Source organism: Lithobates pipiens, unplaced genomic scaffold (assembly GCF_037356315.1).
Source record: "Lithobates pipiens isolate NorthernLeopardFrog02 unplaced genomic scaffold, aLitPip1_a1.2 Scaffold_10, whole genome shotgun sequence".
Lineage (NCBI taxonomy): Eukaryota > Metazoa > Chordata > Amphibia > Anura > Ranidae > Lithobates > Lithobates pipiens.
In genome coordinates this window covers 202,705,521-202,728,498 of record NW_027507686.1, presented here as the reverse complement: position 1 = coordinate 202,728,498, position 22,978 = coordinate 202,705,521, and the positions used below count along the sequence as shown (strand labels likewise).

The following is a 22,978-nucleotide window of genomic DNA, read 5'->3' as shown; positions in this document are numbered from 1 at the left end:
ACGTGTGTAAATCAAACCCATTCCTGCAGGGGTGCTATTAAGAATTAATGGCACCCCACGCATCTGAAAACAGCGTGCTTTTGGGTGCACAAAACCGTAAGCACTATGCGGTTCTGAGCAACTTTGGTGCTGGCGCTTTGTAGAAAACGCTTTGGAGGCTTTTTCTCCTGCGTTTCCTGCAGGTACAGCAGCCAGTTCTAATGGGCTGCTGTGCCCGCTCAAACGCACCCACAAAGAAGTGCAAATATCTGAATGTAGCATTAACCACTTCAATACATTTTCACCCCCTTCCTGCCCAGGCCAATTTTCACCTTTCAGCACTGTAACATTTTGAATGACAATTGTGCAGTCATGCAAAACTGTACCCAAATTTATTTTTCTTTCCCCACAAATAGAGCTTTTTTTGGTGGTATTTCATCACCTCTGCCATTTATTTATTTTATTTTTTGAGCTATAAACAAAAAACAACGATGAGTTTGAAAAAAAAACACTATTTTTTACTTTTTTCTATAATAAATATCCCCACATTTTTTTTTTTTTTTTTTTTTTAATTTTTTAGAAAAGCTGAGCAGGCAGATGTCAGGTCCGTCTCCACTTACTGTGCAGAGACGGCCTGTCAGTGCCCCACTCTCCTCTATGGTGAGATTGGATGAAAACAGACTGCCTGTCACCCCTGACATCCGACGCTCCACAGGGCTGAATGGAGAATCCGATTAGGCCCACCTAAAAAACCTGATTGAAAAGCCCGTGTGAAAGAGGCCTAAGGTTTATAAAGTGCCCAAGCTCCGTTTTGAATTTACAATCCTTTTATGTATTTTTTTTTTTCTCTGACAGTATTCGTTAATGGCAGAACAGGAAAAAAAAATCTCCAGCACGGACACACGGCAAATAAAACCTGATAGGAGTACTAAGCTTTCATTAGCTGTTGGCTAATGTTGGCTTCACATAGTCTTAAAAGATAAGTTCATCTTTGTACAAAAAAATTATAAATGCACATCTTTTTTGCAGGTAAAAAAATGCATTAATTATTTTTTGTATTGGAAGCCTGTAAAGCATTGCACCAGCAATCAGGCGATGGATGATGCCATGCAGGTCTCCTGTACACTGTCAGTGTATTCCTACCCGTACATCCCTTACAGGTGGGTCGATACTCAATGAACCACCACAGCGCCATAGTAGTTCATTCAGAACTACAAGCCAACAGCCTCTAAGGCTGTCAAGATTGTAGTTCATTTGTACACAGAGCTCTGTATGAATGACGCGGCCGTGTCGGTAGAGCCCCGTTCTGCTTTAAAAAAACTTACAGCTAGTATGGGAACCTCTCCCCATACTGCTGCCACTGGGGGAAACCAGCGGACTGTGGCTGCAGCACTGGGAACATGTTCCACGTTCCTAAAGGTGAACTTCTCCTTTAAATTTTTACGTCACATTATTCATTTATTTTTTTTCAGCACTGCTGTATTCAGTTCAGAGAAATGTCTGATTCCTATAGATTCCAGCACTTTAAGCTTTTCACCTTTTTATGTCTTTATTTACTGTGCTTGACCTGCTGTATTGGAGTGTGATTGTATAAACTTACACCTTGCTCTTCTTCTTTTTCCAGTATTTGAACTTTTACCTCGGTCTGGATTTGTTCAGCCATGGCTACAGGAGAGGCTGATGTTTGCAGCCATGTCAGGGTGGTGGTTCGAGTCCGTCCTCCAAATGAAAAAGAGAAATTGGCGAATTCAACTACTGTTGTCCAAGTGGTCGATAGAAACATTCTGGTGTTTGATCCAAAAGTAGAAGAAGTGAATTTTTTTCATGGTAGAAGCGTCACCAACCGGGATGTCTCTAAAAGGAAAAATAAAGACATTAAATTTGTATTTGACTGTGTCTTTGGTGAGGACTCAACGCAGCTGGAAGTGTTTGAGCAGACCACTAAGATTGTTCTGGACGGTGTCTTAAATGGATTTAACTCCACTGGTATGTATTGCGTACTTCTGTGCTTTTAAATGGAAAAAGTACAGTGTATATTCATTGAGTTTGTGTACTTGTTGACATCCACACTTTTTTTTACATGCTTTCTCCACAACTTTGTTTTAGCAAGAGCTAATTCACACTAGTGCGTTGATCCGCTTTTTAGTGCAGCTGTAAAGTGCAAGTCAACGCAAGGACACCTAGAAAACAATTTGTGTCCTGTTCACACTACAACACTGAGTTAAGATGTTACATGTAAGCATATTAACACAAAGCAATGTACCGCAAGTAAAGAAAAGAACAAAGTTTGCTTTGTGAATTATTTTCTCACTTACAAGCACCCAAACTGTCTTTGGCGGGTTGGAGAGTGCGTGTGTGCAGAGCAGGTGCTTTCTAATCAGCATTTAATGATGTCAATGAATTTGTTGCCGATATTCAGGCACACACAATCCTGTACGACCTCCACCAAAAGGATTGCAAGGATAATTGTAAAAAGGGCCAGAGGCTGGCACAATCACAATTAGTGCTGTTTTTGCTAGAGACTGTGTTTACCAAAAGACTCTCCAAAAAGCTCCAAAACATTCTCCAAAAATGAACATTTCTAAAATGCAGTTTTACACACGTTATCTGCGTTTTTACTCAGTCTTTCAGCCAGAAGGCAGCTGTTTGTTGATTGCTAGTAGAGGCAAGGCAGATTGGCTACCGCATTGACTAATGCCAAACTGCCAAAAAACACTGTCACCACCCGCTATGCTGATAAGTACACACAGCAAAGAATCCTCCTTAGGAGTGCTTAAAACAGACCTTTACCCTCCCATCAATTTTTCTCTTTGTTCCCATCATTCACAAAGTTGGATATTTTGTGTAGAATTTTTTTTTGTTTTGGGGGGGGGGGGGGTTGGGGGGTACCTTTCTCAGGGACTGCTTCCCATTTGTCTTGGTGTACAGTGCAAGCAGCATTCTGAGTTATCTACATGTCAGATGCCAGGAGACCATGGTTGATTGTCTCTTCATGGCTTTTGCAGCTGCTCCCCTGCACTGATTGTACAGCACCATTCCCTCATACATGTTGCATCACTGAGCTGGTGTCAGGCGTGCTGCCAACTAATATTCCTGTGCTTGCTTAATCACTTTAATCACCAGTTTTACTGCTACAGGGCGGTGTGTGTGTGTGTGTGTGTGTGTGTGTGTGTGTACGTGATCCGACACTTCTGGGTAGGAGGCATGCATGCGCGCCGGGTAGTGGCTCGCTTCTGCTGTGATTACACACAGAGGAAACCAATGAGCAGGTGCAGGGTACCTGGTGTCCTACAGCATCCTCCGATCATCAACTCCGAGACAGAACTGCAATCTGCCAAGGTAAACGAGGCAGATCGCCGTTCTGCTAGGAGGGAAAGGCTAGCATTTGTCTCCTCAAAGCAGTGCATAAATTCCATCTCTTCCTCCTAGTAAAAGTGCATAACTACACTGGCTAGGCATACAGTTAACCCTTTGATTGCACCTAATGTTAACCCCTTCCCAGCCAGTGTCATTAGTACAGTGACGGTGCATGGTTTTTAGCACTGATCACTGTGTTAGTGTAACTGGTTCCTAAAAAAAGTGTCAGTGTCGGAATGTCCGCTGCAATATTGCAGTCCCGATCGCCACCATTACTAGTAAAAAAAAAAAAAAAAAAACTAATAAAAATATCCTATAGTTTGTAGACACTATAACTTTTGCACAAACAATCAATATACACTTATTGGATTATTTTTTTTTACCAAAAATATGTAACAGAATACATATTTTTGGTAAAAAAACATCCAATAAGTGTATATTGATTGTGCAAAAGTTATAGTGTCTACAAACTATAGGATATTTTTATTCGTTTTTTTTTTTTAACTAGTAAAGTTGAAGTTTCATAGCTCAGGTACCCTGCTCCCACTTGCGCGTGGAGCACCACGACACCCCGAGCAAAAGTTCTCCTCCCCCCTCTCTGCAATATTTTTGGACATGTCACAGTTCCCAGAAGATTGCCCGGCCATTCGGGATGTGCAACATGACTCGCACGTAGCATGCAGTCGCAAGCTGTCACAGCCAGGTGCCCACGCTAGTGATGCCGTGGAGAGAACTGAGACTTTGGGCGGCCGCATCGCTGGACCATGGGACAGGTAAGTGTGTGTGTGTGTTTTATTAAAATTCAGCAGCTACAATTTTATTTTTTATTTATTTTTATTTTTTTTACTATTTATAGCTGTTGACTTATTTTGCAGGTCCCTATTGGATAGATTGATAGCAACAGGAACCATTGGCTCCCACTGCTGTCAATCAAATCCAGTGACCGGGGGGCGTGTCCTGCTTTCTGTTTCAATGGACGCGGCAGCAGGACTCGGGAGCATGCCCACATGAGTGCCCCTATGGAAAGCGGCTCTCCAAGGGGGCACTCGAGAAGAGGAGTGCCGCGGGGGGCCCCCAGAAAAGGAGGATCAGGGCCACTCTGTGCAAAACCCTTGCACAGAGGAGGTAAGTATAACTTGTTTGTAAAGGTTTTTTTTTTTTTAAATAACTATCACTTTTAAGGCTCTATTCACACCATGGTGTTCCATTTTGCAGGTGGAATCGCCGCAAATCTGCCTGCGATTCGGAAACAATGCAAACCTTACGATCCCCACTTTTTTAAATGCAAGACTCGATATTGTCGCCGAAGAGATGCGCCATTCAAAGTAACTGGGATCACGAGGGCATCCCGCGATTTGTGGTGTTTCCGAATTGCGGGCAGAATCGCAGCGCTTACGCCTGCAAAATGCCGCGCGATTGTGTGAATGGAGCCTTAGGCTTCATTTATGCTGCTGCTGGACATTTAGGAGCAGTTTGGCATTTTTCAGCTGCCCCTGAACTCCTGTTATCTTATCAGTTCATGTACACAGGGTGGTTTTATAGTTGTTTTTAGGCAGTTGAGTTTAGAAGCATGTGGACAGATGTTCAGAGGCATTTGAAATGTCATGCCTGTAACAGCTTGTAAACGCTGCAACTCGCATTTTGTCACGTTTTATTTACAGCCGTTTTCTCAAATCGCCTTTCAGGACAACCCCGGAGAGAGTGTAGCTCCACCTTGTAATTGGGAAACGCATGCCCACTTTAAAAACACCTCCTCTTCCTCCATGGCTTCAGTTATTGTGTTTCCTCCTTGGAGGAAGCATGTGCCTGAACCAGGGAGAGCTACACTCTCTGCAGGGGAGTAAGGCTTACCTTTCGTTGCAGGTTGTTTCTTTTTGACCCCCAGCAGCATCTCCACGGGGAGAGGACTCCTGGAGCTCCTGGTCCCGCCATCTCACGGGAGTAAGGACCCTCGGAATGCCGGGGTCGGGTGCCCGGTGTCCGCTGGTTAGCGCAGGGAGGGCTCTGTTGCTGGCGGAGGCCGCTGCAGGTCAGCGGCATGGCTCCGTTTTCGGCGCCGGGTCCCGGGCGGCGACGGCGTCGTTCACGGTGACGCGCGGGCGCTCTGAGGGGGCGTGGCGCCGTGGTTCAAGCGCCTGGAACGCAGGGATCATGGGGCGGGTCAGGTGACCGCGTGCTTCCGCTTCCGGCCGGCCCTGATGACGCGGCGGCCGGGAAAATTTAAAATGACAGAGCTGTTTGTGATAGCTGCCTCACTCAAACGATGGAAGAGTGTAAGCCAGCTATGGCGGAGACAGGCGCCCCTAGCACCGGTCCAGCCCAGGTACGTAAGGTGCACTGGCACCCTCTGCTTTACTGTTGGGCTATGTCTTTGTCTGTTCCCCCCTCTTGGGGGCCTGTCGCTGCAGGTCAGAGGTGGACTTCGCTCTGACCTTTTGCAGCCTAGTTCTGGGGTCTCACTAGTGGTCTGTTTGGTGGTGGGTCTCTGCACTGGCTTTGTGTTAAGCAACTGGTTGTTGAGAGCTTTTAGTGAGTTAAACCTGCATGTCGTTTCAGGAAAAATCACTAGGAAAAGCCAGACCAGGTCAGAGAAAATGTCCTTCTTGCAAGACCCCCCTCAGAGATTCATGGCAGAAGGCAATGTGCAGAAATTGTATCAGAGAATTGGTGGAAGAGGAAACATCTCAACAATATAAGGATTTGTTTTCTTCGGTTAAAGAGCTGACAAACTCCTTGAGTTCAGTCAGGTCCATCCTGATACAAAACCCTCCCGCACAGACCGAGCCTCAGAACTTACCGCCCAGCCCCAGGGCGTCGTCATCCAGACAGGTGGAAACTGAAGAGTCTGGAGACGAAGGGGGTAGTACTCTCATCTCCTTCAGGGATTCTGAGGAGGAGGAAGAGGAAGAAGATAGCAGGGGCTCCAAATTCAAGCTATCACTAGAGGAAGTAGATGATATTCTTAAAGCAATCTACACTACTCTAGAAATTCAAGAAGAAAAAGTACAACTGTCAGTTCATGACAAAATGTACCAGGGGTTGGACGAAACAAAACAGTTTTTCCAGTCCACAGGGTCCTCTCAGACTCAGTGAGAAAGGAGTGGAAGGACCCAGAAAAAGCCCCTTTCTTCTCTAAAGCTCTCAAGAGAAGGTTTCCCTTCGAGGATAAGGACTCAGAGGTTTGGAACAAGAAACCCAGAGTCGATGCAGCTTTCTCGCAGGTATCCAGACGAATGGATCTAGCCTTTGAGGATATGGGGATCCTTAAAGACCCAATGGACAAAAAAAGCTGACTCCATCCTTAAAAAGGCTTGGGATGCTGCGTCAGTCAGTCTAAAACCAGCAATGGCAGCTACGGTAGTGGCCAGGAATCTGGAATGTTGGGTAGAGAAGCTGAAGAGCCATATTGAGGCGGGGACACCCCGCAAGGATCTCTTAGAGTCCTTTCCACTGATCCTGAATGCAGTCAAATACATGGCGGATGCATCAGCAGAATCGGTTAAACTGGCCGCTAGGTCTTCGGCTCTTGTAAATTCAGCCAGGAGAGCAGTTTGGCTGAAAACATGGTCTGGGGACACTGCTTCTAAGGTCAAGCTGTGTGGTCTTCCCTTCTCGGGTGACTTGCTCTTTGGTCCCGATTTAGAGTCTGTGCTGGATAGAACAGCCGACAAAAAGAAGGCTTTTCCAGTTAAGAAAAAGCAGATTGCCAAAAAGAATTTTCGTGCTTTTCAGCAGTCCCATAAAAAAGACCAGGAGCGCAAGAGCAGATGGGGTTCACAGAAGGGCAAAGGCAAGGGTGGAGTCCTCTTTAGATCTCCCCCAGAGCAGTCCCCTAAGAGCAAGTGACAATATCTCCCCAGTGGGGGGGAGACTGTCTGTCAGCTTTTCGCGAACAATGGGACAGGCTGTCTCCAAATCTGTTCGTGAAGAGCGTTGTCGATCAGGGGTACAGGTTGGAGTTTTCAGAACTACCCCCGAGCAGGTTTTACGTGACAACATTGCCAAGGGATCAGGAGAAGGCCTCTGCAATGAAGCTTTTGTTACAGGAGCTGATACAGCAAGAGGTTCTGATTCAAGTCCCAGTAAACCAGCAGGGCGGGGGTTTTTATTCACATATTTTTCTGGTGAAAAAACCCTCAGGGAAGTACCGTCTAATCCTGAATCTGAAATTCCTGAACAGGTTCATTCGGTACAAACATTTCAGGATGGATACAATTTTCTCCATCACAAAGCTGTTGACCCCAGAATGCTTCATGGCATCCCTGGATCTAAGGGATGCCTACCTTCATATACCAATTCATCAGGCATCGCAGCAGTTCCTGCGCCTGGCATTGAAGGTGGGGAGTTCGGTATGGCACCTCCAATTCAGGGCTCTGCCGTTCGGACTCTCGTCCTCTCCCAGGGTCTTTACGAAGATTATGGCAGAGGCTTTGGAGCCCCTGAAATTGAAGGGGATTCCAGTCGTCCCTTACCTGGACGACCTTTTGTTTTTTGCAGACTCCAGGGAGCAGGTCCTAGTCAATCTCCAGAGGGCCCAGTCTCACCTTGAGGGCCTGGGATGGCTTCTAAATCTAGAGAAGTCAATCCTGACCCCCTCACAGGAAATGAAATTTCTGGGGTATACGTTAAATTCGATTCTCCAGAAAGTTTTCCTGCCGTTGGAAAAACAGGAAAAGTTGCAGCTAGCTGTACAGCGGATACAGAGCAACCAGACAGTCTCAGTCAGGACGGCTATGGCAGTTCTGAGCCTGCTTACGGCAGCAATCCCGGCTGTTCAGTGGGCCAGGTTCCATTCCAGACCCCTTCAGAGGGAGGTTCTGTCAAGCTGGTCCCATCAGGATCCTTTGGAAAAACAGCTAAAAATTTTGTCAAGGACGAAAGGGGCTCTTTGGTGGTGGAGAGACCAGGCAAACCTCTCAAGGGGCCTGGTGTGGACCTTTCCTGTGGACAAGCGCCTTACTACAGACGCAAGTGCCTGGGGCTGGGGAGCCCATCTGGATGGTCAGACATCTCAGGGGGTCTGGTCCAAACAGGAAGCTCAAAGATCATCCAACTGGAGGGAGTTGAAGGCGATCTTTCTGGGATTAGTGGCCTTTCAGCAGAGTTTGAGAGGCCACCATGTCCAGGTGTTGTCAGACAACACAACAGCGGTTACCTACATTATGAAGCAAGGGGGGAACCAGAAGCAGGAGCTTGATGGAGCTGGCCAATCTGTTAGCCTGGGCAGAGCAGAACACAGCCTCACTATCGGCAGTGCATCTGAAGGGCTCTCAGAATTTGTTTGCGGACCTCCTAAGCAGGCGCAAATTGCTAGAGGCAGAATGGAGTCTGAATCAGGAAGTGTTCCTGATGATCTCCGAGGCCTGGGGGGTTCCACAGGTAGACCTTTTTGCCAGCCAGCAGAACTCAAAGGTGGACAGATTCTTTTCTCTTCACCGAGGAGATGCAGCAATAGGGTTGGATGCATTGGCTCACCCCTGGCATTACCAGCTGTGCTACGCCTTTCCCCCCTTTCCTCTAATTCCACTAGTACTGAGGAAATTCAGGGAAGAAAGGACAGACTTAATACTAGTCACTCCTTTTTGGCCAAAAAGGCCCTGGTTCGCGGGTCTTCGAAACCTAGCCTCGAAGCCCCCATGGAGGTTACCACTCAGAAAAGATCTGTTATCCCAGGGGACAGCAAGTCATCCAGAGGTGGAACTCCTACAGCTAACCGCCTGGTTTCTGAGGAGGACCTATTAAAAGCCAAAGGTCTCTCAGATAAAGTAGTAAAGACCCTGCTGTCTAGTAGAAAGGCAGTTACACAGGCAATTTACATGAAGGTCTGGAAAAAGTTCAACTCCTGGTGCAGTTCTAGAGAACTCAAGGTCAAGAGCACGGTGTCCGTCTTGGAGTTTCTCCATGAAGGAATGGAGAAGGGTCTCGCAGCCAGTACCCTGAAGACTCAGGTGGCTGCCTTATCAGTTTTCTTTGAAAAGACTTTATCTAAAGAAACTTTAATTTCTAGATTTTTTAGGGCTCTTGCTCGAAATAGACCAGTAGCCCTTAAAGACTTTCCCAGTTGGGATTTGTCTACAGTTTTACAGGGTCTCTCGGGAGCACCGTTTGAACCCTTACAGGAAGCTTCTTTACAGAAGGTGGTTTTAAAAACAATCTTTTTGGTGGCCATCACCTCGGCCAGGAGAGTCAGCGAGCTGCAAGCTCTAGCTATTACAGAACCCTTCCTTAGAGTTTATCAGGACAGGGTGGTACTGAGGACGGATCCAGCATTCCTACCGAAAGTATCCTCAGCTTTCCATCGATCGCAGGAAATAGTGTTACCTACATTCTCTGCAACCCCAGCAAATGCAGGAGAGGAAGTTTTTCACACATTGGATGTGAGAAGGTGTCTATTACAGTTTCTGAAAGTTACTAAAGATTTTAGAAAATCAAACGCCTCTTCGTGATATTTTCTGGATCACGCAAGGGGGAGAAAGCTTCTAAAAGTACGCTGGGTAGGTGGCTTAAGTTGGCTATAACAGAAGCCTATAAAGCAAAAGGAGAAATACCTCCCTCAGGTATTGCTGCCCACTCTACTAGATCCACGGCAGTTTCCTGGGCTGAAAGGGCCGGTGCAACGCCTGAACAAATCTACAAGGCTGCCACTTGGTCCAGTTATTCGACATTTCTCCGGCACTACCGGTTAGATCTACTGTCTGCAGCAGATCAGGCCTTCGGCAGGAAGGTACTGCAGGCAGTAGTCCCGCCCTAGGGTAAGTTTCTCGGTTATCCTCTCCGGGGTTGTCCTGAAAGGCGATTTGAGAAAGACTAAGTTAGACTTACCGGTGACGGTATTTCTAAGAGCCTTTCAGGACAACCGTTACTTCCCTCCCTAGGTTATGCTTAGTAAATGTATTAAGTTCTACCATGGTGTTGTGCTTTCTGTGCTTTGTTTTCCAGCGTCGGAAGGCCACAATAACTGAAGCCATGGAGGAAGAGGAGGTGTTTTTAAAGTGGGCATGTGTTTCCTAATTACAAGGTGGAGCTACACTCTCTCCGGGGTTGTCCTGAAAGGCTCTTAGAAATACCGTCACCGGTAAGTCTAACTTAGTCTTTTTTAATGAAGATACGTTTTTGTCTATTTGGAGAGGAGAAAAAAAGTTTATAAACATGGCAAAACTGACGTTTTTAAACGTCGGTTACTATCTGTCAAGTTAAATCGTTCAGGAGAGGTTTCAAAACGTACCGTGTACATTAAGCCTAAGTGGTTAAACTGCCCTCATTTTCAGACTAAAGTTCATCCCTTTGCTCTAAAAGAACCAAATTATACATTTTATAGTTCTCTCAGCACTAAGCAATGTTGTGATAAACTTTGCCAGCTTTTTTTTTTTTTTTTTTTTTTTTTGGACTGCTTTAAGCAGACAATGGCTCTGCACTTGTTGCATAGAATTTATTTATTTTTTTTTTTTTAAATCTTGCAGCTCTAGACTCGCTCCTAAAACTTGTAGACAGCCTTTCCAGAAGAGTTGAAACTGTTATAGCTGCAAACAGTGGGCCAACACGTTAAAGTTTGTGTGTGTGTAGCTATGAGATTATAGACACAGAAGTGACTTGGGCAACCCCCTCGCACTAGTGCACTGCTTCCTTCGTTTTTTATCCAGACGTACAGGTTAGGCACAATTTTTAATATTAAAAAAAATATTCCCTAGAACAGCAATTTACTTTTATTTTATTTATTTTTTTATTAGTAAAAGTTTGCACTCTTTCCTGAATGAATGAAATACTTGTATAGCGCACAATGCGAACTGAATCGCCTCTAGGCGCTGTGGCGAGCTTTGATCATCTGCTAAAAGAGGAAGGTCTTGAGTGTTTTTCCTAAAAGCCAGGTGATTTTCTTCCAGGGGGATGTTGATTGGTAGAGCATTCCATAGCCGATGCCCTTGGACAGCGAATCTCCGATCCCCCTTGGATTTATACCGGGCTTTGGGCACAAGGAGGAGGTTTTTGTTGGCTGATCGAAGACTGTGGTTTGGTGTGTAATGATTTATTTTCTCCATTAGGTATTGCGGAGCTTCTCTATGCACGCATTTGTGGGTGAGGCACAGGGTCTTGAACGTGATCCGATTTTTTACGGTTAGCCAATGTAAGCTCCTCAGTGAAGGAGAGATGGATTCCCAGGTTTTTTTCCTGTTATCAGCCTTGCCCCCGTGTTTTGGATCAGTTGTGATCGCGCAAGTTGATATTGTGGTAATCCTATGTAAAGCGAATTTGCGTAGTCCAGTCGTGAATTAATGATTGTTCCAACTACCACTGCTTTGTCATTCTTTGGGATAAAAGGGATGAGTCTGCAAAACATGCGCAGCTGATGGGGAGATCCACTGACTACAGATCCTTTTTGCGCATCCATTGACATTTGCGCATCTAAAATAACCCCGAGACTCTTCGCTTTGGTCTTTGGGGAGATAGTCTGCCCAAAGACGGTTGGTGGAGACCAGGAGGTTTTGGTTGCGGGCTTATGATTTGGGTGTAAGATAAGAAGCTCTGTCTTTGATTCCTTCAGCTGGAGGGAGTTAGTGGTCATCCAGTCCTCTATTGATTTGAGGCAGTTTTCAAGTTGTTGTTCTTTTTTTTTTTTTTTTCCATTGATCCGGAAATAAAGTTGCGTGTCGTCAGTGTAAGAGTGGAAGCAGAGATCTGAGCATTTGATGATTTGAAGGAGTGGGCGAATGTAAATGTTGAAGAGAACGGGTGACAAAGGAGAGCCTTGAGGGACTCCGCAGGTGGCTGCCCGAATTTCGGAGAGGAATTTTCCTAGTTTCACTGTCTGTGACCGATTTTCCTAGGAAGGACGCGAACCATTGGAGATCTATGTCTTGGACTCCGGCTACTTCTGTGAGGCGGACGAGTAGAGTATTGTGATCTACTGTATCAAACGCTGCACTTAGGTCTAGCAGTACGAGGAGACACGGCTCTCCGTCATCTGCTGCTTTGAGGGCGTCATCCCAAATCTTAAGGGGTGCTGTCTCTGTTCCATGACCCGGGCGGAAGCCTGATTGCAGCGGGTCCAGGAGTTTGTGAGTATCCAGGTGGAGTTGTAGCTGATGTACTACAGCTTTCTCCATGATCTTAGAAATGGTGTTGAGGCTTGTAATTGGCCTACGGTTGTTTGGATCCTGAGGGTCCAGGTTTGGTTTCTTGAGTAGAGGTTTGACGATGCCTTGTTTGACGATGCCTTGTTTGACGATGCCTTGTTTGACGATGCCTTGTTTGACGATGCCTTGTTTGACGATGCCGGGAACAATCCCTTTGTGGAATAATCGGGTTATGGTTGGAGCCACGATGTCGGAGCATTCTTTCAGTAGTTTTGTGGGGATAATGTAAATTGGTGAGGTACTGTCACGCAGTTTATTTATGATGATTTTTGCGGTGTCTACGGTAATTGGGGATAGTGAAAATTTTGGCGGTTGCGGTATGTTGGTGCAGACATCCTCTTTATGTATTTGCTGGCCGAGGTTGGATTCCTGGTTTATTTATCTTGGTTGGTTAAAGTGGTTGTAAACCCTTACAAACCACTTTGACCTACAGGTAAGCCTAGATTAAGGCTTACCTGTAGGTCCAAGAAATATCTCCTAAACCTATACGGTTTAGGAGATATTTGCCCAAAAACAGGCACCGCTGTCTACGGCGCATGCGCCGTAGACAGCGGCGCGCAGGCGCACTGAGCGCGGCATTCTCAACGACGGAGCTGCCGCGCGTGTCGGCTCCCGTGCGCATGCGTAGGAGTGACGACATCGTGGCTTCGCCGAATGACAGCGGCGGAGCTGCGAGACCCCACCAAGAAGATGGATGCGGCGGACTACAGGGGACAGCGGCGACTTCGCTGGCTCCTGTGTCCGGTAAGTGACACATAATGGATGCATAGTAGTCCATTATGCTTTGCCTTTGCAGGGAATGAAAGAGGAAGTAAACTCATCAGGGTTTACTTCCTCTTTAACATTATTCAGCTTTGAAAATTAACTAGTAGAGGCTTTGGACCCCCTCCAAGTTTTTAATAAAGCAGCCATTTAAAGCGGAGTTCCACCCCAAAGTGGAACTTCTGCTCGTTGTACTTCCCCCACCTCCGGTGCCACATTTGTCTCCTTTCGGGGGGGGGGGCAAGAAACCCGTCTTTCACAGGTATACTGCTCCCACTTCCAGGAGCCTCAGCTGCGGGTATTGATGTCACCACCCGGGCTTCCCTGGCCACTGGGCCAGTAGGAGAGAGGAATGAAGCCTCGTGCTTTCCGCAGTAGGGTTCCCGGCGTTAAGCCAGGAGGCTTCACTGCTGGGTTCCCTTATTGCAGTGGAGGTGGCATGCACCTAAAAGCTGCGGTGCTGACATTGCTGGACTCCTGGACAGGTAAGTGTCTGATTATTAAAAGTCAGCTGCTGCAGTATTTGTAGCTGCTGGCTTTTAATTTTTGCAGTGGTGGGCGGATCTCCACTTTTAAGTGGGCATATATGCCTGGGAGGAGGCGTGGCTACTGTATCTTGTGACCATTGTATCTGGCTTTTACAGGGGTGACAAGATTGATAACCCATTCCACGGGCACCCGATCAGAAACCTCCTTATTTCTTCCAAAACGAAGGTGTTTTATTGGTATGTCACAAGTTATGATCACGTATACAAGATATAATACAATGTTGACAGCAATTTAAAAACAAACGCAATCGCAGATATACAGGGCAAATTTATAGTAGCGGTCAAATTATTGACCGTTGAGCACGAAGGATACTGCAACCAGCAAAACGGACAACTCCTGAGGAGCCAATCGGAATCCTTGGTGAGAGCTTTGTCAGTGTGCTGGGAGTGTGCAGTAAGCAAGCTGTTCGCATATAGGTAGGTTGGTCTTGCCACCATATGTAAGTTGGCAAAAGGTTTAAAGTAATAGTTTCCTGAGAGAACCATTGAGGCTGCCATGGCCAATTTCTCATTCTTCATATTAGAAAACTGCAAGTGCATCAGCTGATTAGGTTGAACACAGACACTCCCATTTGGGAATCAATGTTCCAAGGACATAGCTGAACATAGAGCTTTTTCTTCTTGAATCCCTGCAATGCACATATATAAAAAAAAAAAGCAAAGGACAGTAGCTTTTATATTTATAATCATACGGATCTTTACATAATATGGACTCTCATTTATATAATTGGATTTTTGGTTTCAATTGGTGAGAGACTGGTGGACATTGGGAAAATCTTTGACCCTGTTTTTGCACATTTACTTGTGTAGTGTAATGCACATATATCACCAGAGCGAGTTATCATTTAAAGGATATCTAAAGGATTGTGTTTTTATTTTTTATTTTTTTTATTTTATTTTTTTTAAACAAACCTGTCATACTCTGGCCCCGATCCTCCTCTTCTGGGGTGCCTCAGCGGTGCTCCTGGTTCCTCCTCTTAAGTGCCCCGTTAGAGATCCCCCCCCCCTCTCCCTCGGGGGAGGCATTCACGGGGACACACTCCTGTGTCCTGCTGCGTCTATAGACAGACAGTTGGACTTGGCTCCAGCCCAGCAGCATTGGATTTGATTGACGGCAGCGGGAGCCAATGGCTGCGCTGCTATCAATCTATCTGTTCGGGACCGGAGACACCATCTGGAGCTGGTGTGCTCGTCCATGTTGCTGGGAAGATGGGGTTTGGGTAAGTAAAAGGGGGGGGGGGGGGTGGGGGGTTCTGGGGGGGCAGCTGTCACAGGAGGGTTTTCACCTTAATGCATAGAATGCATTAAGGTAAAAAACCCTGAGGGTTTACAACCCCTTTTAATTATCCTACTAAGGATAACACAAGGGGACAATTAAAGCTGAACTCTAAGTATGATCTTTATTGCAAACTTTAAAATGGTCTAGCTTGGACAGAAGTATGTGTATGCATATCTCATATCTGGGGGGCTGCCAGGGAAGCTTCAGGATACAGACCCAGAAAATCATGGATAACACTGTAGTAGCCCTGACTACTACAGTGATTGCCAGCTTCCCCAGTGCCTCCTCAGATATGAGGGGGGGTACCGCCTTAAGTTTATCTTTAACAAAACTAATGCTAACCCATCCTCCCTTAGCCCTATTGAATTTATCTGTGCGAAAGCCCTCATCCTCAGCTGCTTACTTATGTAAGGAGTATAGCTGTGGCTTTTTCTGTATTTTACCGCCTCCCTGGTAGAAATCCTATTTAGGGCCAGCAATATCTGCTGACTTGCAATGCCAAAATATATATTGTTCTTTTGTGAATCGTGTACTCCTACTATACTATACAGCCACAGGGTGAAACCACTTTTGATACCATGGAGCTCTGTCTGCACACTGGTGATAAGGTCCTGATCTTCCCTCTTCTGAAAGTATCCCTGAACCCCACCCTTCAGCCCTCACCACATCTTACATTGACAGACCTTTACATTTTAATAGGGCCTGACCAACTGACTCACTCTGGTTTATGGTATGCAGATGATTTAATGATTTATTTATAATTTTTTTTAAAAATTTTACTAAATGTATTAAATTTAAAATTGATAAGTGGAATAAAAGCCCTGATTATTTACCTTTTTTACCCACCTAGTTTTGGCTTATGGAGCTACTGGAGCTGGAAAGACCCACACTATGCTGGGTTCCTCCACACAACCTGGAGTCATGTATCTCACAATGATGGACCTTTACAGCCGAATGGAAAGCTTAAAAGATGAGAAAATTTGCAATATTGCCACCTCTTACTTGGAGGTTTGTACACATTGTTATATTTTTTCATGTGTGACTTTTTTTTTTTTTTTTGTAAATTTATGGTTATATGTATCCTATTTATTAAAGATGGCTGCACACGTTCCACTCCTTTTTATACTGTAATCCCCTTTTTAGTTTTTTTCAACAATTTATGTAGTACAAGGGCCAACTTAAATGTACAATCAGATTGTAAAGTGTGTGTCTATCCTAAATTGATCTGCCAATCCAAAAGCAATGCTTTAATTCTAGGCGGAGTCTAGTGGGCTGAGCCAGCCCTCATCTTCTAATATGTCTTGGATGTTTCAGCCACATTTCTGCCTCTGTTCCTGTCCATCTGACAGTTTTGGTTCTTCGGGTATGCTCACTTGCATTGTCCATAATGTTAAATTAGAAAATCCATGGGGAAAAATGTGGGAGTCTTCAAGCTTGACACAGCAGATATCTCACCAATAGGGTTTTAAATAGATGGGATACTGACAGTCCGTTTAAGGCCCATTTCACACGGACTGTCTGTTCAGGCCCGCCTGTCAGTTTTTTAGGCGGACCTGAAAGGACACTCCATAGACCTCTATGGAGCGTCAGATGTCAGCGGTGATATGTCCGCTGACATCCGACCCACTCCGTTCCCGAAAAAGTGTGACTGAGGAAAAACCTGCTTTTCCATCCATCTGAGGATTGGGTTGGTTGATGACGGACTCTACGGTCAGTCCTCATCCAATCCCCCATAAGGGAGAGCAGCACTCTGACAGGTCTGTCCCTGCGCAGTGTGCAGAGATGGACCTGTCATCTTCCTGCTCAGCGGGGATCGACGGAGCGATGCCCCGCTGAGCAAAGAGGGCTCCGAACATGGACACGTCCCTGTGAAGGAGCCCTAACTCTCCAGAATTTGACTTTGCAGAAGTATCAAACTTGGTTTGACAGCTCGATGACTGGCTTGCAACTCTCTTGGGATACTCCCTTGTATCAGAGGGACAGGGAAGGCAGAAGAGGAGGAGGGGTGTGCCTGTATGTCAAGAATGATTTGCTAGTAAATACTAAGGGTGACATTGCTAGTGGGGCAAGCAGTGGAATCCCTGTGGCTGGAGCTTCACAGGGAAGAAACTATTTGGGGGTGTATGTTGCAGGCCCCCTAACCTGAAGGATAAAGTCTGATCTCCTTTCAGTTAATGGCTACAGGGTGGTGTTTATAATGGGGGACTTCAATTATCTAGATATTGACTGGGCATACAGAACTGCTTGCTCAATTTTAAGGCTTGACATTACTTAAATGTCTTGCAGGACAGCTGCGCGAAAAATGGGAGTGCTTTAAGAACATACTGGGAGTTATTTACTAAAGGAAAATACACTTTGCACTGCAAGTGCAGCTGAAAGTGCACTGAGTGCATTTGGAAGTAAAGTTGCTGTAGACCCAGGGGGACATGCAAGGAAGATAAAAAAAAAAAAAAACGCATGTTAGCTTGCACATGATTGGATGATAAAATTAGCAGAGCTTCCACTCATTTCAGATCTACCCCTCAGATTTAGAGCGAGTGCACTTGCAGTGCAAAGTGTATTTGCCTTTCGTAAGTAAATAACCCCCATTGTGTAATGGCATTAGCCAATGAATTCCAATGGGCAACAAATATAAAACAGCTACACTTAAAAAAATAGAGCCACATCTTTTTTTGGCCCTACTGCTCCTGTAGGTCACTTCATTCTGCTCTCCTGTGACCCTTATTTAGCTGACAGAAAGCTAAAGTCTGCTGTCGGCTGATATGACTCCGCCTATCCAAACTCTGAAGAGATCTCGACTTTGTTGTAATCCACCCAGATGCCTGGACCAGCTTCTGGTTCAGCCTCTCGCTGAGAGCTTGAGCCAGCTGCTCTCGCTTCTTCCACAACTGGACACTCCATTGAGTGGTGGATGGGCAGACCAGAGTGGTGACTGACGGTTATGAGAAAAAAGGAGAAAACCCCTAGGGTTGGGACTTTTTAAGTCACCAAAAATTTGTATGGATTAAAGAATTGTTTATTACAAAGTTATTTTTAGACAAAGTACTGAACATGAATAAAAGAACAGAATACAAAATGACTGTAGATACAATATCGCAACGACGCGTTTCAGAGCTGATTGTTGTCTTTAATCAGGGGTTAACAGTATATATGGTCTATGGCAGGGATATGCAATTGGTCCCATCATGCCTCTGCCTCAAGGTGTCATGCTTATTGCTGTCAGAATCTTGCTATGCCTCATGGGACTTGAAGTTCTGCAACAGCTGGAGGTCCACTAATTGCATATCCCTGATCTATGGGATTCAAATACAAATAATTACTAGTAAATAGATACATCCACTTGATGACATACAGATATGAGAAGAACATATATAAACTCGCATTTAATTCAGTTGTATATGCATGAAAACGCCATGTTCCTATTTAAAAATGCTGTCACATGAGGTCCCCCCGATGATTCTTCCCACATGGCTGCCTACAGATTAAAATTTGCAGTAAAAAAATAAACACTGGATGGGGGGAAAAAAAGAGCAAAAAGTGAACCAAATGGAAGGACTACACCCAGCCCAAAGGAAGTTGGGAGAGAGGTATAGGGAGATCCATGATAGAAAAAGCCATGGACACTGGGGCCTAAAAGAGGAGTCCTGGAAATAAGAAGAGAAAAAGGTATAAAAATACATTTTATATACAGGGAGTACATGAACAGACATATGGCTGTATGTTACTAAGTACATACCCACCGTAGCATATAAGATCACCCCGGGACCCCATGGGCTTGGGGCCTGAGAAGGATGACGTTCAAAAGTGTGCTGAAAAGAACACAAAGATTTGGAATGACTATCGAAGACAGGCAGGGTAAGCCACTGTGTAGTATAATAAAGTGCTAGGAATTGGTGTAAATCCCTTGCAAGAAGGGTCAAAATTGCTTAGTAGCAGTGGGAAAAAGATAATCGTATTCCCTTAATCCAGTCAGATTAAAACAAAAATCAAGCCATAATATATATTAAAAGGAATAATATAATCCTAACATGCTTCATGTCAGTTTAGGTAGGAGCTAGCCCTGAAAGGTGGCATTTCAGCAGATATCTAGCATGGTAATTGGAGCTAATAATATAAAGGATTGCTTGCTGGGGTTGAGCTGGAACCCTAAATGCACAGCACCAACTTGTCTTCTGAATGTCCCCGTGGCCAGTGGAACAGAATTGAGGTATAAATAACTCTAATTTCCACCCTACCGCCCTCCTAATAGGTGGCAGCTCTGTACAGCTGGAATGAGCCAGGACTCCTGGAAGGTCCCCTGAGCTACCCTCCACGCTGTGCATGTGCGCCATGACGTCACGCGCACACGTGACATAGTGACGTTCCGCGTGAGCGTCCCAACGACACAGGTGTCTCCAGGAGGCCGAGGACTGACTGTTATGAGGAACGACTACAAGCATTAAACATATTCTCCCTGGAGAAGAGACGTTTAACAGGAGATATGCTAGTGATCTACAAATATCTCAATGGTGATTCTGCCATATAGAGAAAACTATTCCACTTCAGGTTCCTTAAGAGGACATGGGTCACTCAATGAAGTTTGACAAGAGGTGGTTTAACCTTTAAACTGCTTAAGAGATTATTTACTGCCAGAGCGGTAAGGATGTAGAGCTCTTTTCCACAGTTAGCGGTGTCAGCTGGGATTGTCAAAAAAAGTATAGATGGGCATTTACAGGGATATGGGAAATGATAGCGACATAAACTCGCGTACACACCCACACAGGTTCAGCTGGAAGGACTTTGTTCAATCTTACCAACTATGTTCCAAAAACAGAGCTACCAGTTTTAGATTTACTGGCCCTTTAAGAGCTTTGCTCTATTTCCTCTGTATGTAACCATTTGTAGGATCTGTTTAGCTGGTAAAGATATTGCTTTGATGTATAAAAATGTCCTTATTACAAATCTTTCTTTTATATTGTGACTTTCTTGAGCTCTTGTAAGAACAGCATGGATTCTCTTTAGCCCTCTTTTTTTTCATAGCAGTAATCTATAATAGCGCTTTCATTTGGTACTTTACATCAAATCAACATAAATGAACTTCTAGAAGGCACTCTCAGCTGCTCAGCGCGGTCTCATTTCACTGTGTATAGAAGATTTACATCCTTATTAGCACAAACGACACATTGTTGGTAAGGAATGTAAGTCAGATGGCTGTTGTAAGCTGACCATGTTTTTATGAACTGCAGAATATAGCTTTTAGGAACAGCTATGTGCGTGTTGCAAAGATTTTCAATGGCTAAAATGATGTCAGCAGCCTCCTGTCTAAATGGGGGGAGAGAGGGCCTGGATGGGTATACCTCACAGGCATTCTATTTACCGTACTTGTTCTACTGGCTATAGGGATTGTAATATGGCTGCCCAGACAAATCTTTGTAGTTGGGCTGCTTCAATGCATGCAGATATAAAAATAATACAACCTTTATTTTCATAATAGTTCAGAAGTGAAGGTTGCAGTTTATAGAAGTCCCCAGGTTTTCTTTATCAACCATTGAGAGATGCAGGAATTTTCAGATTTTTTCATGCCTGAGTTTTTGTCAAGTGGTTCTACTGAAAAAAAAAAAATTATTTTTTTGCTGTTTGTTTTTCTTTCTTCACTAAAGCTACTGTCCCTCAAGTTGGCCGAGTGACTTGAGTGCTAATGTCATCATTTGGTGAAGCATTAGTTCTCAGGTTTTTTTTTTTTTTTTTTTTTTCACCCTCTATGTCCCACTGTGGAAATTTTCCATCACGTCCTGTCCCAAAGCCAAAACAGGAAGTGAGGAAATCTCTGCAAAATAAGGGAATTCCTTGGGGGTCACCATAACTTGCCTCCCCATTGGAGGATTTCTCATCTTTTCTGGGGACAACCCATTTGGGGTTTTTTCTTTTCCTTTCCCTTCCAATGATAATGGTAAATCGGACAAATGGAGGGAATCTTCTTAAGGAGGCACAGACAGCAATAAAACATGACAAGCATTCTAACCACTTAAGCCCAGGACCAATTTGCAGCCAAAGGACTGGGCCCCTTTTTGTGATTTGGGCACTGCATCGCTTTAACTGACAATTGAGCGGTCGTGCGACGTGGCTCCCAAACAAAATTGACATCTTTTTTTTTTTTTTCCCCCACAAATAGAGCTTTCTTTTGGCGGTATTTGATCACCTCTGCGGCTTTTTATTTTTTGCCCTATAAACAAAAATAGAGCGACAATTTTAAATAAAAAAAAAAAAATGCAATATTTTTTTACTTTTTGCTATAATAAATATCCCCAAAAAATATATAAAAAAAAAAAAAACTTTTCTTTTTTTTTCCCCCCTCAGTTTAGGCTGATACATATTCTTCTACATATTTTTGGTAAAAAAAATCGCAATTAGCGTTTGGTTTGCGCAAAAGTTATAGCGTTTACAAAATAGGGGATTGTTTTATAGCATTTTTATAAAAAATTTTTTATTTTTTATTTTTTTTTACTAGTAATGGCGGCGATCAGTGATTTTTATTGTGACTGCGACAATATGGCGGACACATCTGTTTTTCACACATTTTTGGGACCATTGTCATTTATACAGCAATCGGTGCTATTTAAATGCATGGATTCCTGTGTAAATGACACTGTCAGTGAATGCGTTAACCACTACGGGGCGAGGAGGGATTAAGTGTATATGGGGGTCCCTGGCGCTATAAAAAGCTGCGGCGAACCTAAATACCTACCTGCCTAACTAGCGTCACCTGTGACACTAATACAGCGATCAGAAAAACGATCGCTTATTAGGCTGGGTTCACACTGGAGCGATGCGGGAATTTAGGGGTGTCTACTTTCCAAAATGGGGTCATTTGGGGGGGGGGGGGGGGTTTGTGCCATCTTGGCATTTTATGGCCTTCAAAACTGTAACGCCCTTAGAAAGCCTGAAGGCGGTGCTTGGTTTTCGCTACGTGGCTAGGCTCCCAAAAAGTCCCACATATGTGGTATCCCTGTCCTCAGGAGAAGCAGCAGAATTTATTTTGGGGTGTCATTTCACATATGCCCATAGCATGTGTGAGCAATATATAATTTAGTGACAACTTTGTGTAAAAAAAAAAAAAAAATTTTTTTTTTTTTGTCATTATTCAATCGCTTGAGGCAAAAAAATAAAATATTCAATGGGCTCAACATGCCACTTATCAATTTCCTTAGGGGGGTCTACTTTCCAAAATGGGGTCATTTGGGGGGTTTTGTACTGCCCTACCATTTTAGCACCTCAAGAAATGAGATAGGCAGTCGTAAAACTAAAAGCTGCGTAAATTCCAGAAAACGTACCTTAGTTTGTAGATGTGACAACTTTTGCGCAAACCAATAAATATACAGTTATTGACTTTTACCAAAGACATGTGGCTGAATACATTCTGGCCTAAATGTATGACTAAAATTGAGTTTATTGGATTTTTCTAATAACAAAAAGTAGAAAATATCATTTTTTTTCAAAATTTGCGGTCTTTTTACGTTTATCGCAAAAAATAAAAATCGCAGAGGCAATCAAATACCATCAAAAGAAAGCTCTATTTGTGGGAAGAAAAGGACGCGAATTTTGTTATGGTACAACATTGCATGACCGCGCAATTACCAGTTAAAGAAGCGCAGTGCCAAATTGTAAAAAGGCCTCTGGTCATTGACCAGCAAAATGGTCCGGTCTGAAAGTGGTTAAAGCTATGCTAAAGCAGGGGTCTCCAAACTTGCTAAACAAAGGGCCAGTATACTGTCTTTTAGACTTTAAGGGGGCTGGACTGTGCCCAATGGGAGTAAACCAAGCCCGATCTTTGGTATTAGGGAGAGAAATAGTTGGCGTCAGTTGGAGGACTAGTGCCCTATTTTTGTTGCCATTGGAAAGAATTATGCCCCATCGTTTGTGTCAGTGAAAGGAATAGTGCCCCA

General features: G+C 44.5%; 1 protein-coding gene across 2 annotated transcripts in view; it reads left to right on the top strand.

Annotated features, from left to right (window-relative positions):
* The window catches only part of KIF18A (kinesin family member 18A), a 138,062-nt gene that overhangs the window by 1,863 nt on the left and 113,221 nt on the right, over positions 1–22,978 (top strand). For both annotated transcript variants that reach the window (XM_077460853.1, XM_077460852.1), the window contains exons 2-3: positions 1,604–1,965; positions 15,907–16,064. In XM_077460853.1, the coding sequence (XP_077316979.1) occupies positions 1,641–1,965; positions 15,907–16,064 (483 nt within the window). In that variant the 5' untranslated portion in view covers positions 1,604–1,640. The remainder of the gene's footprint in view (positions 1–1,603; positions 1,966–15,906; positions 16,065–22,978) is intronic.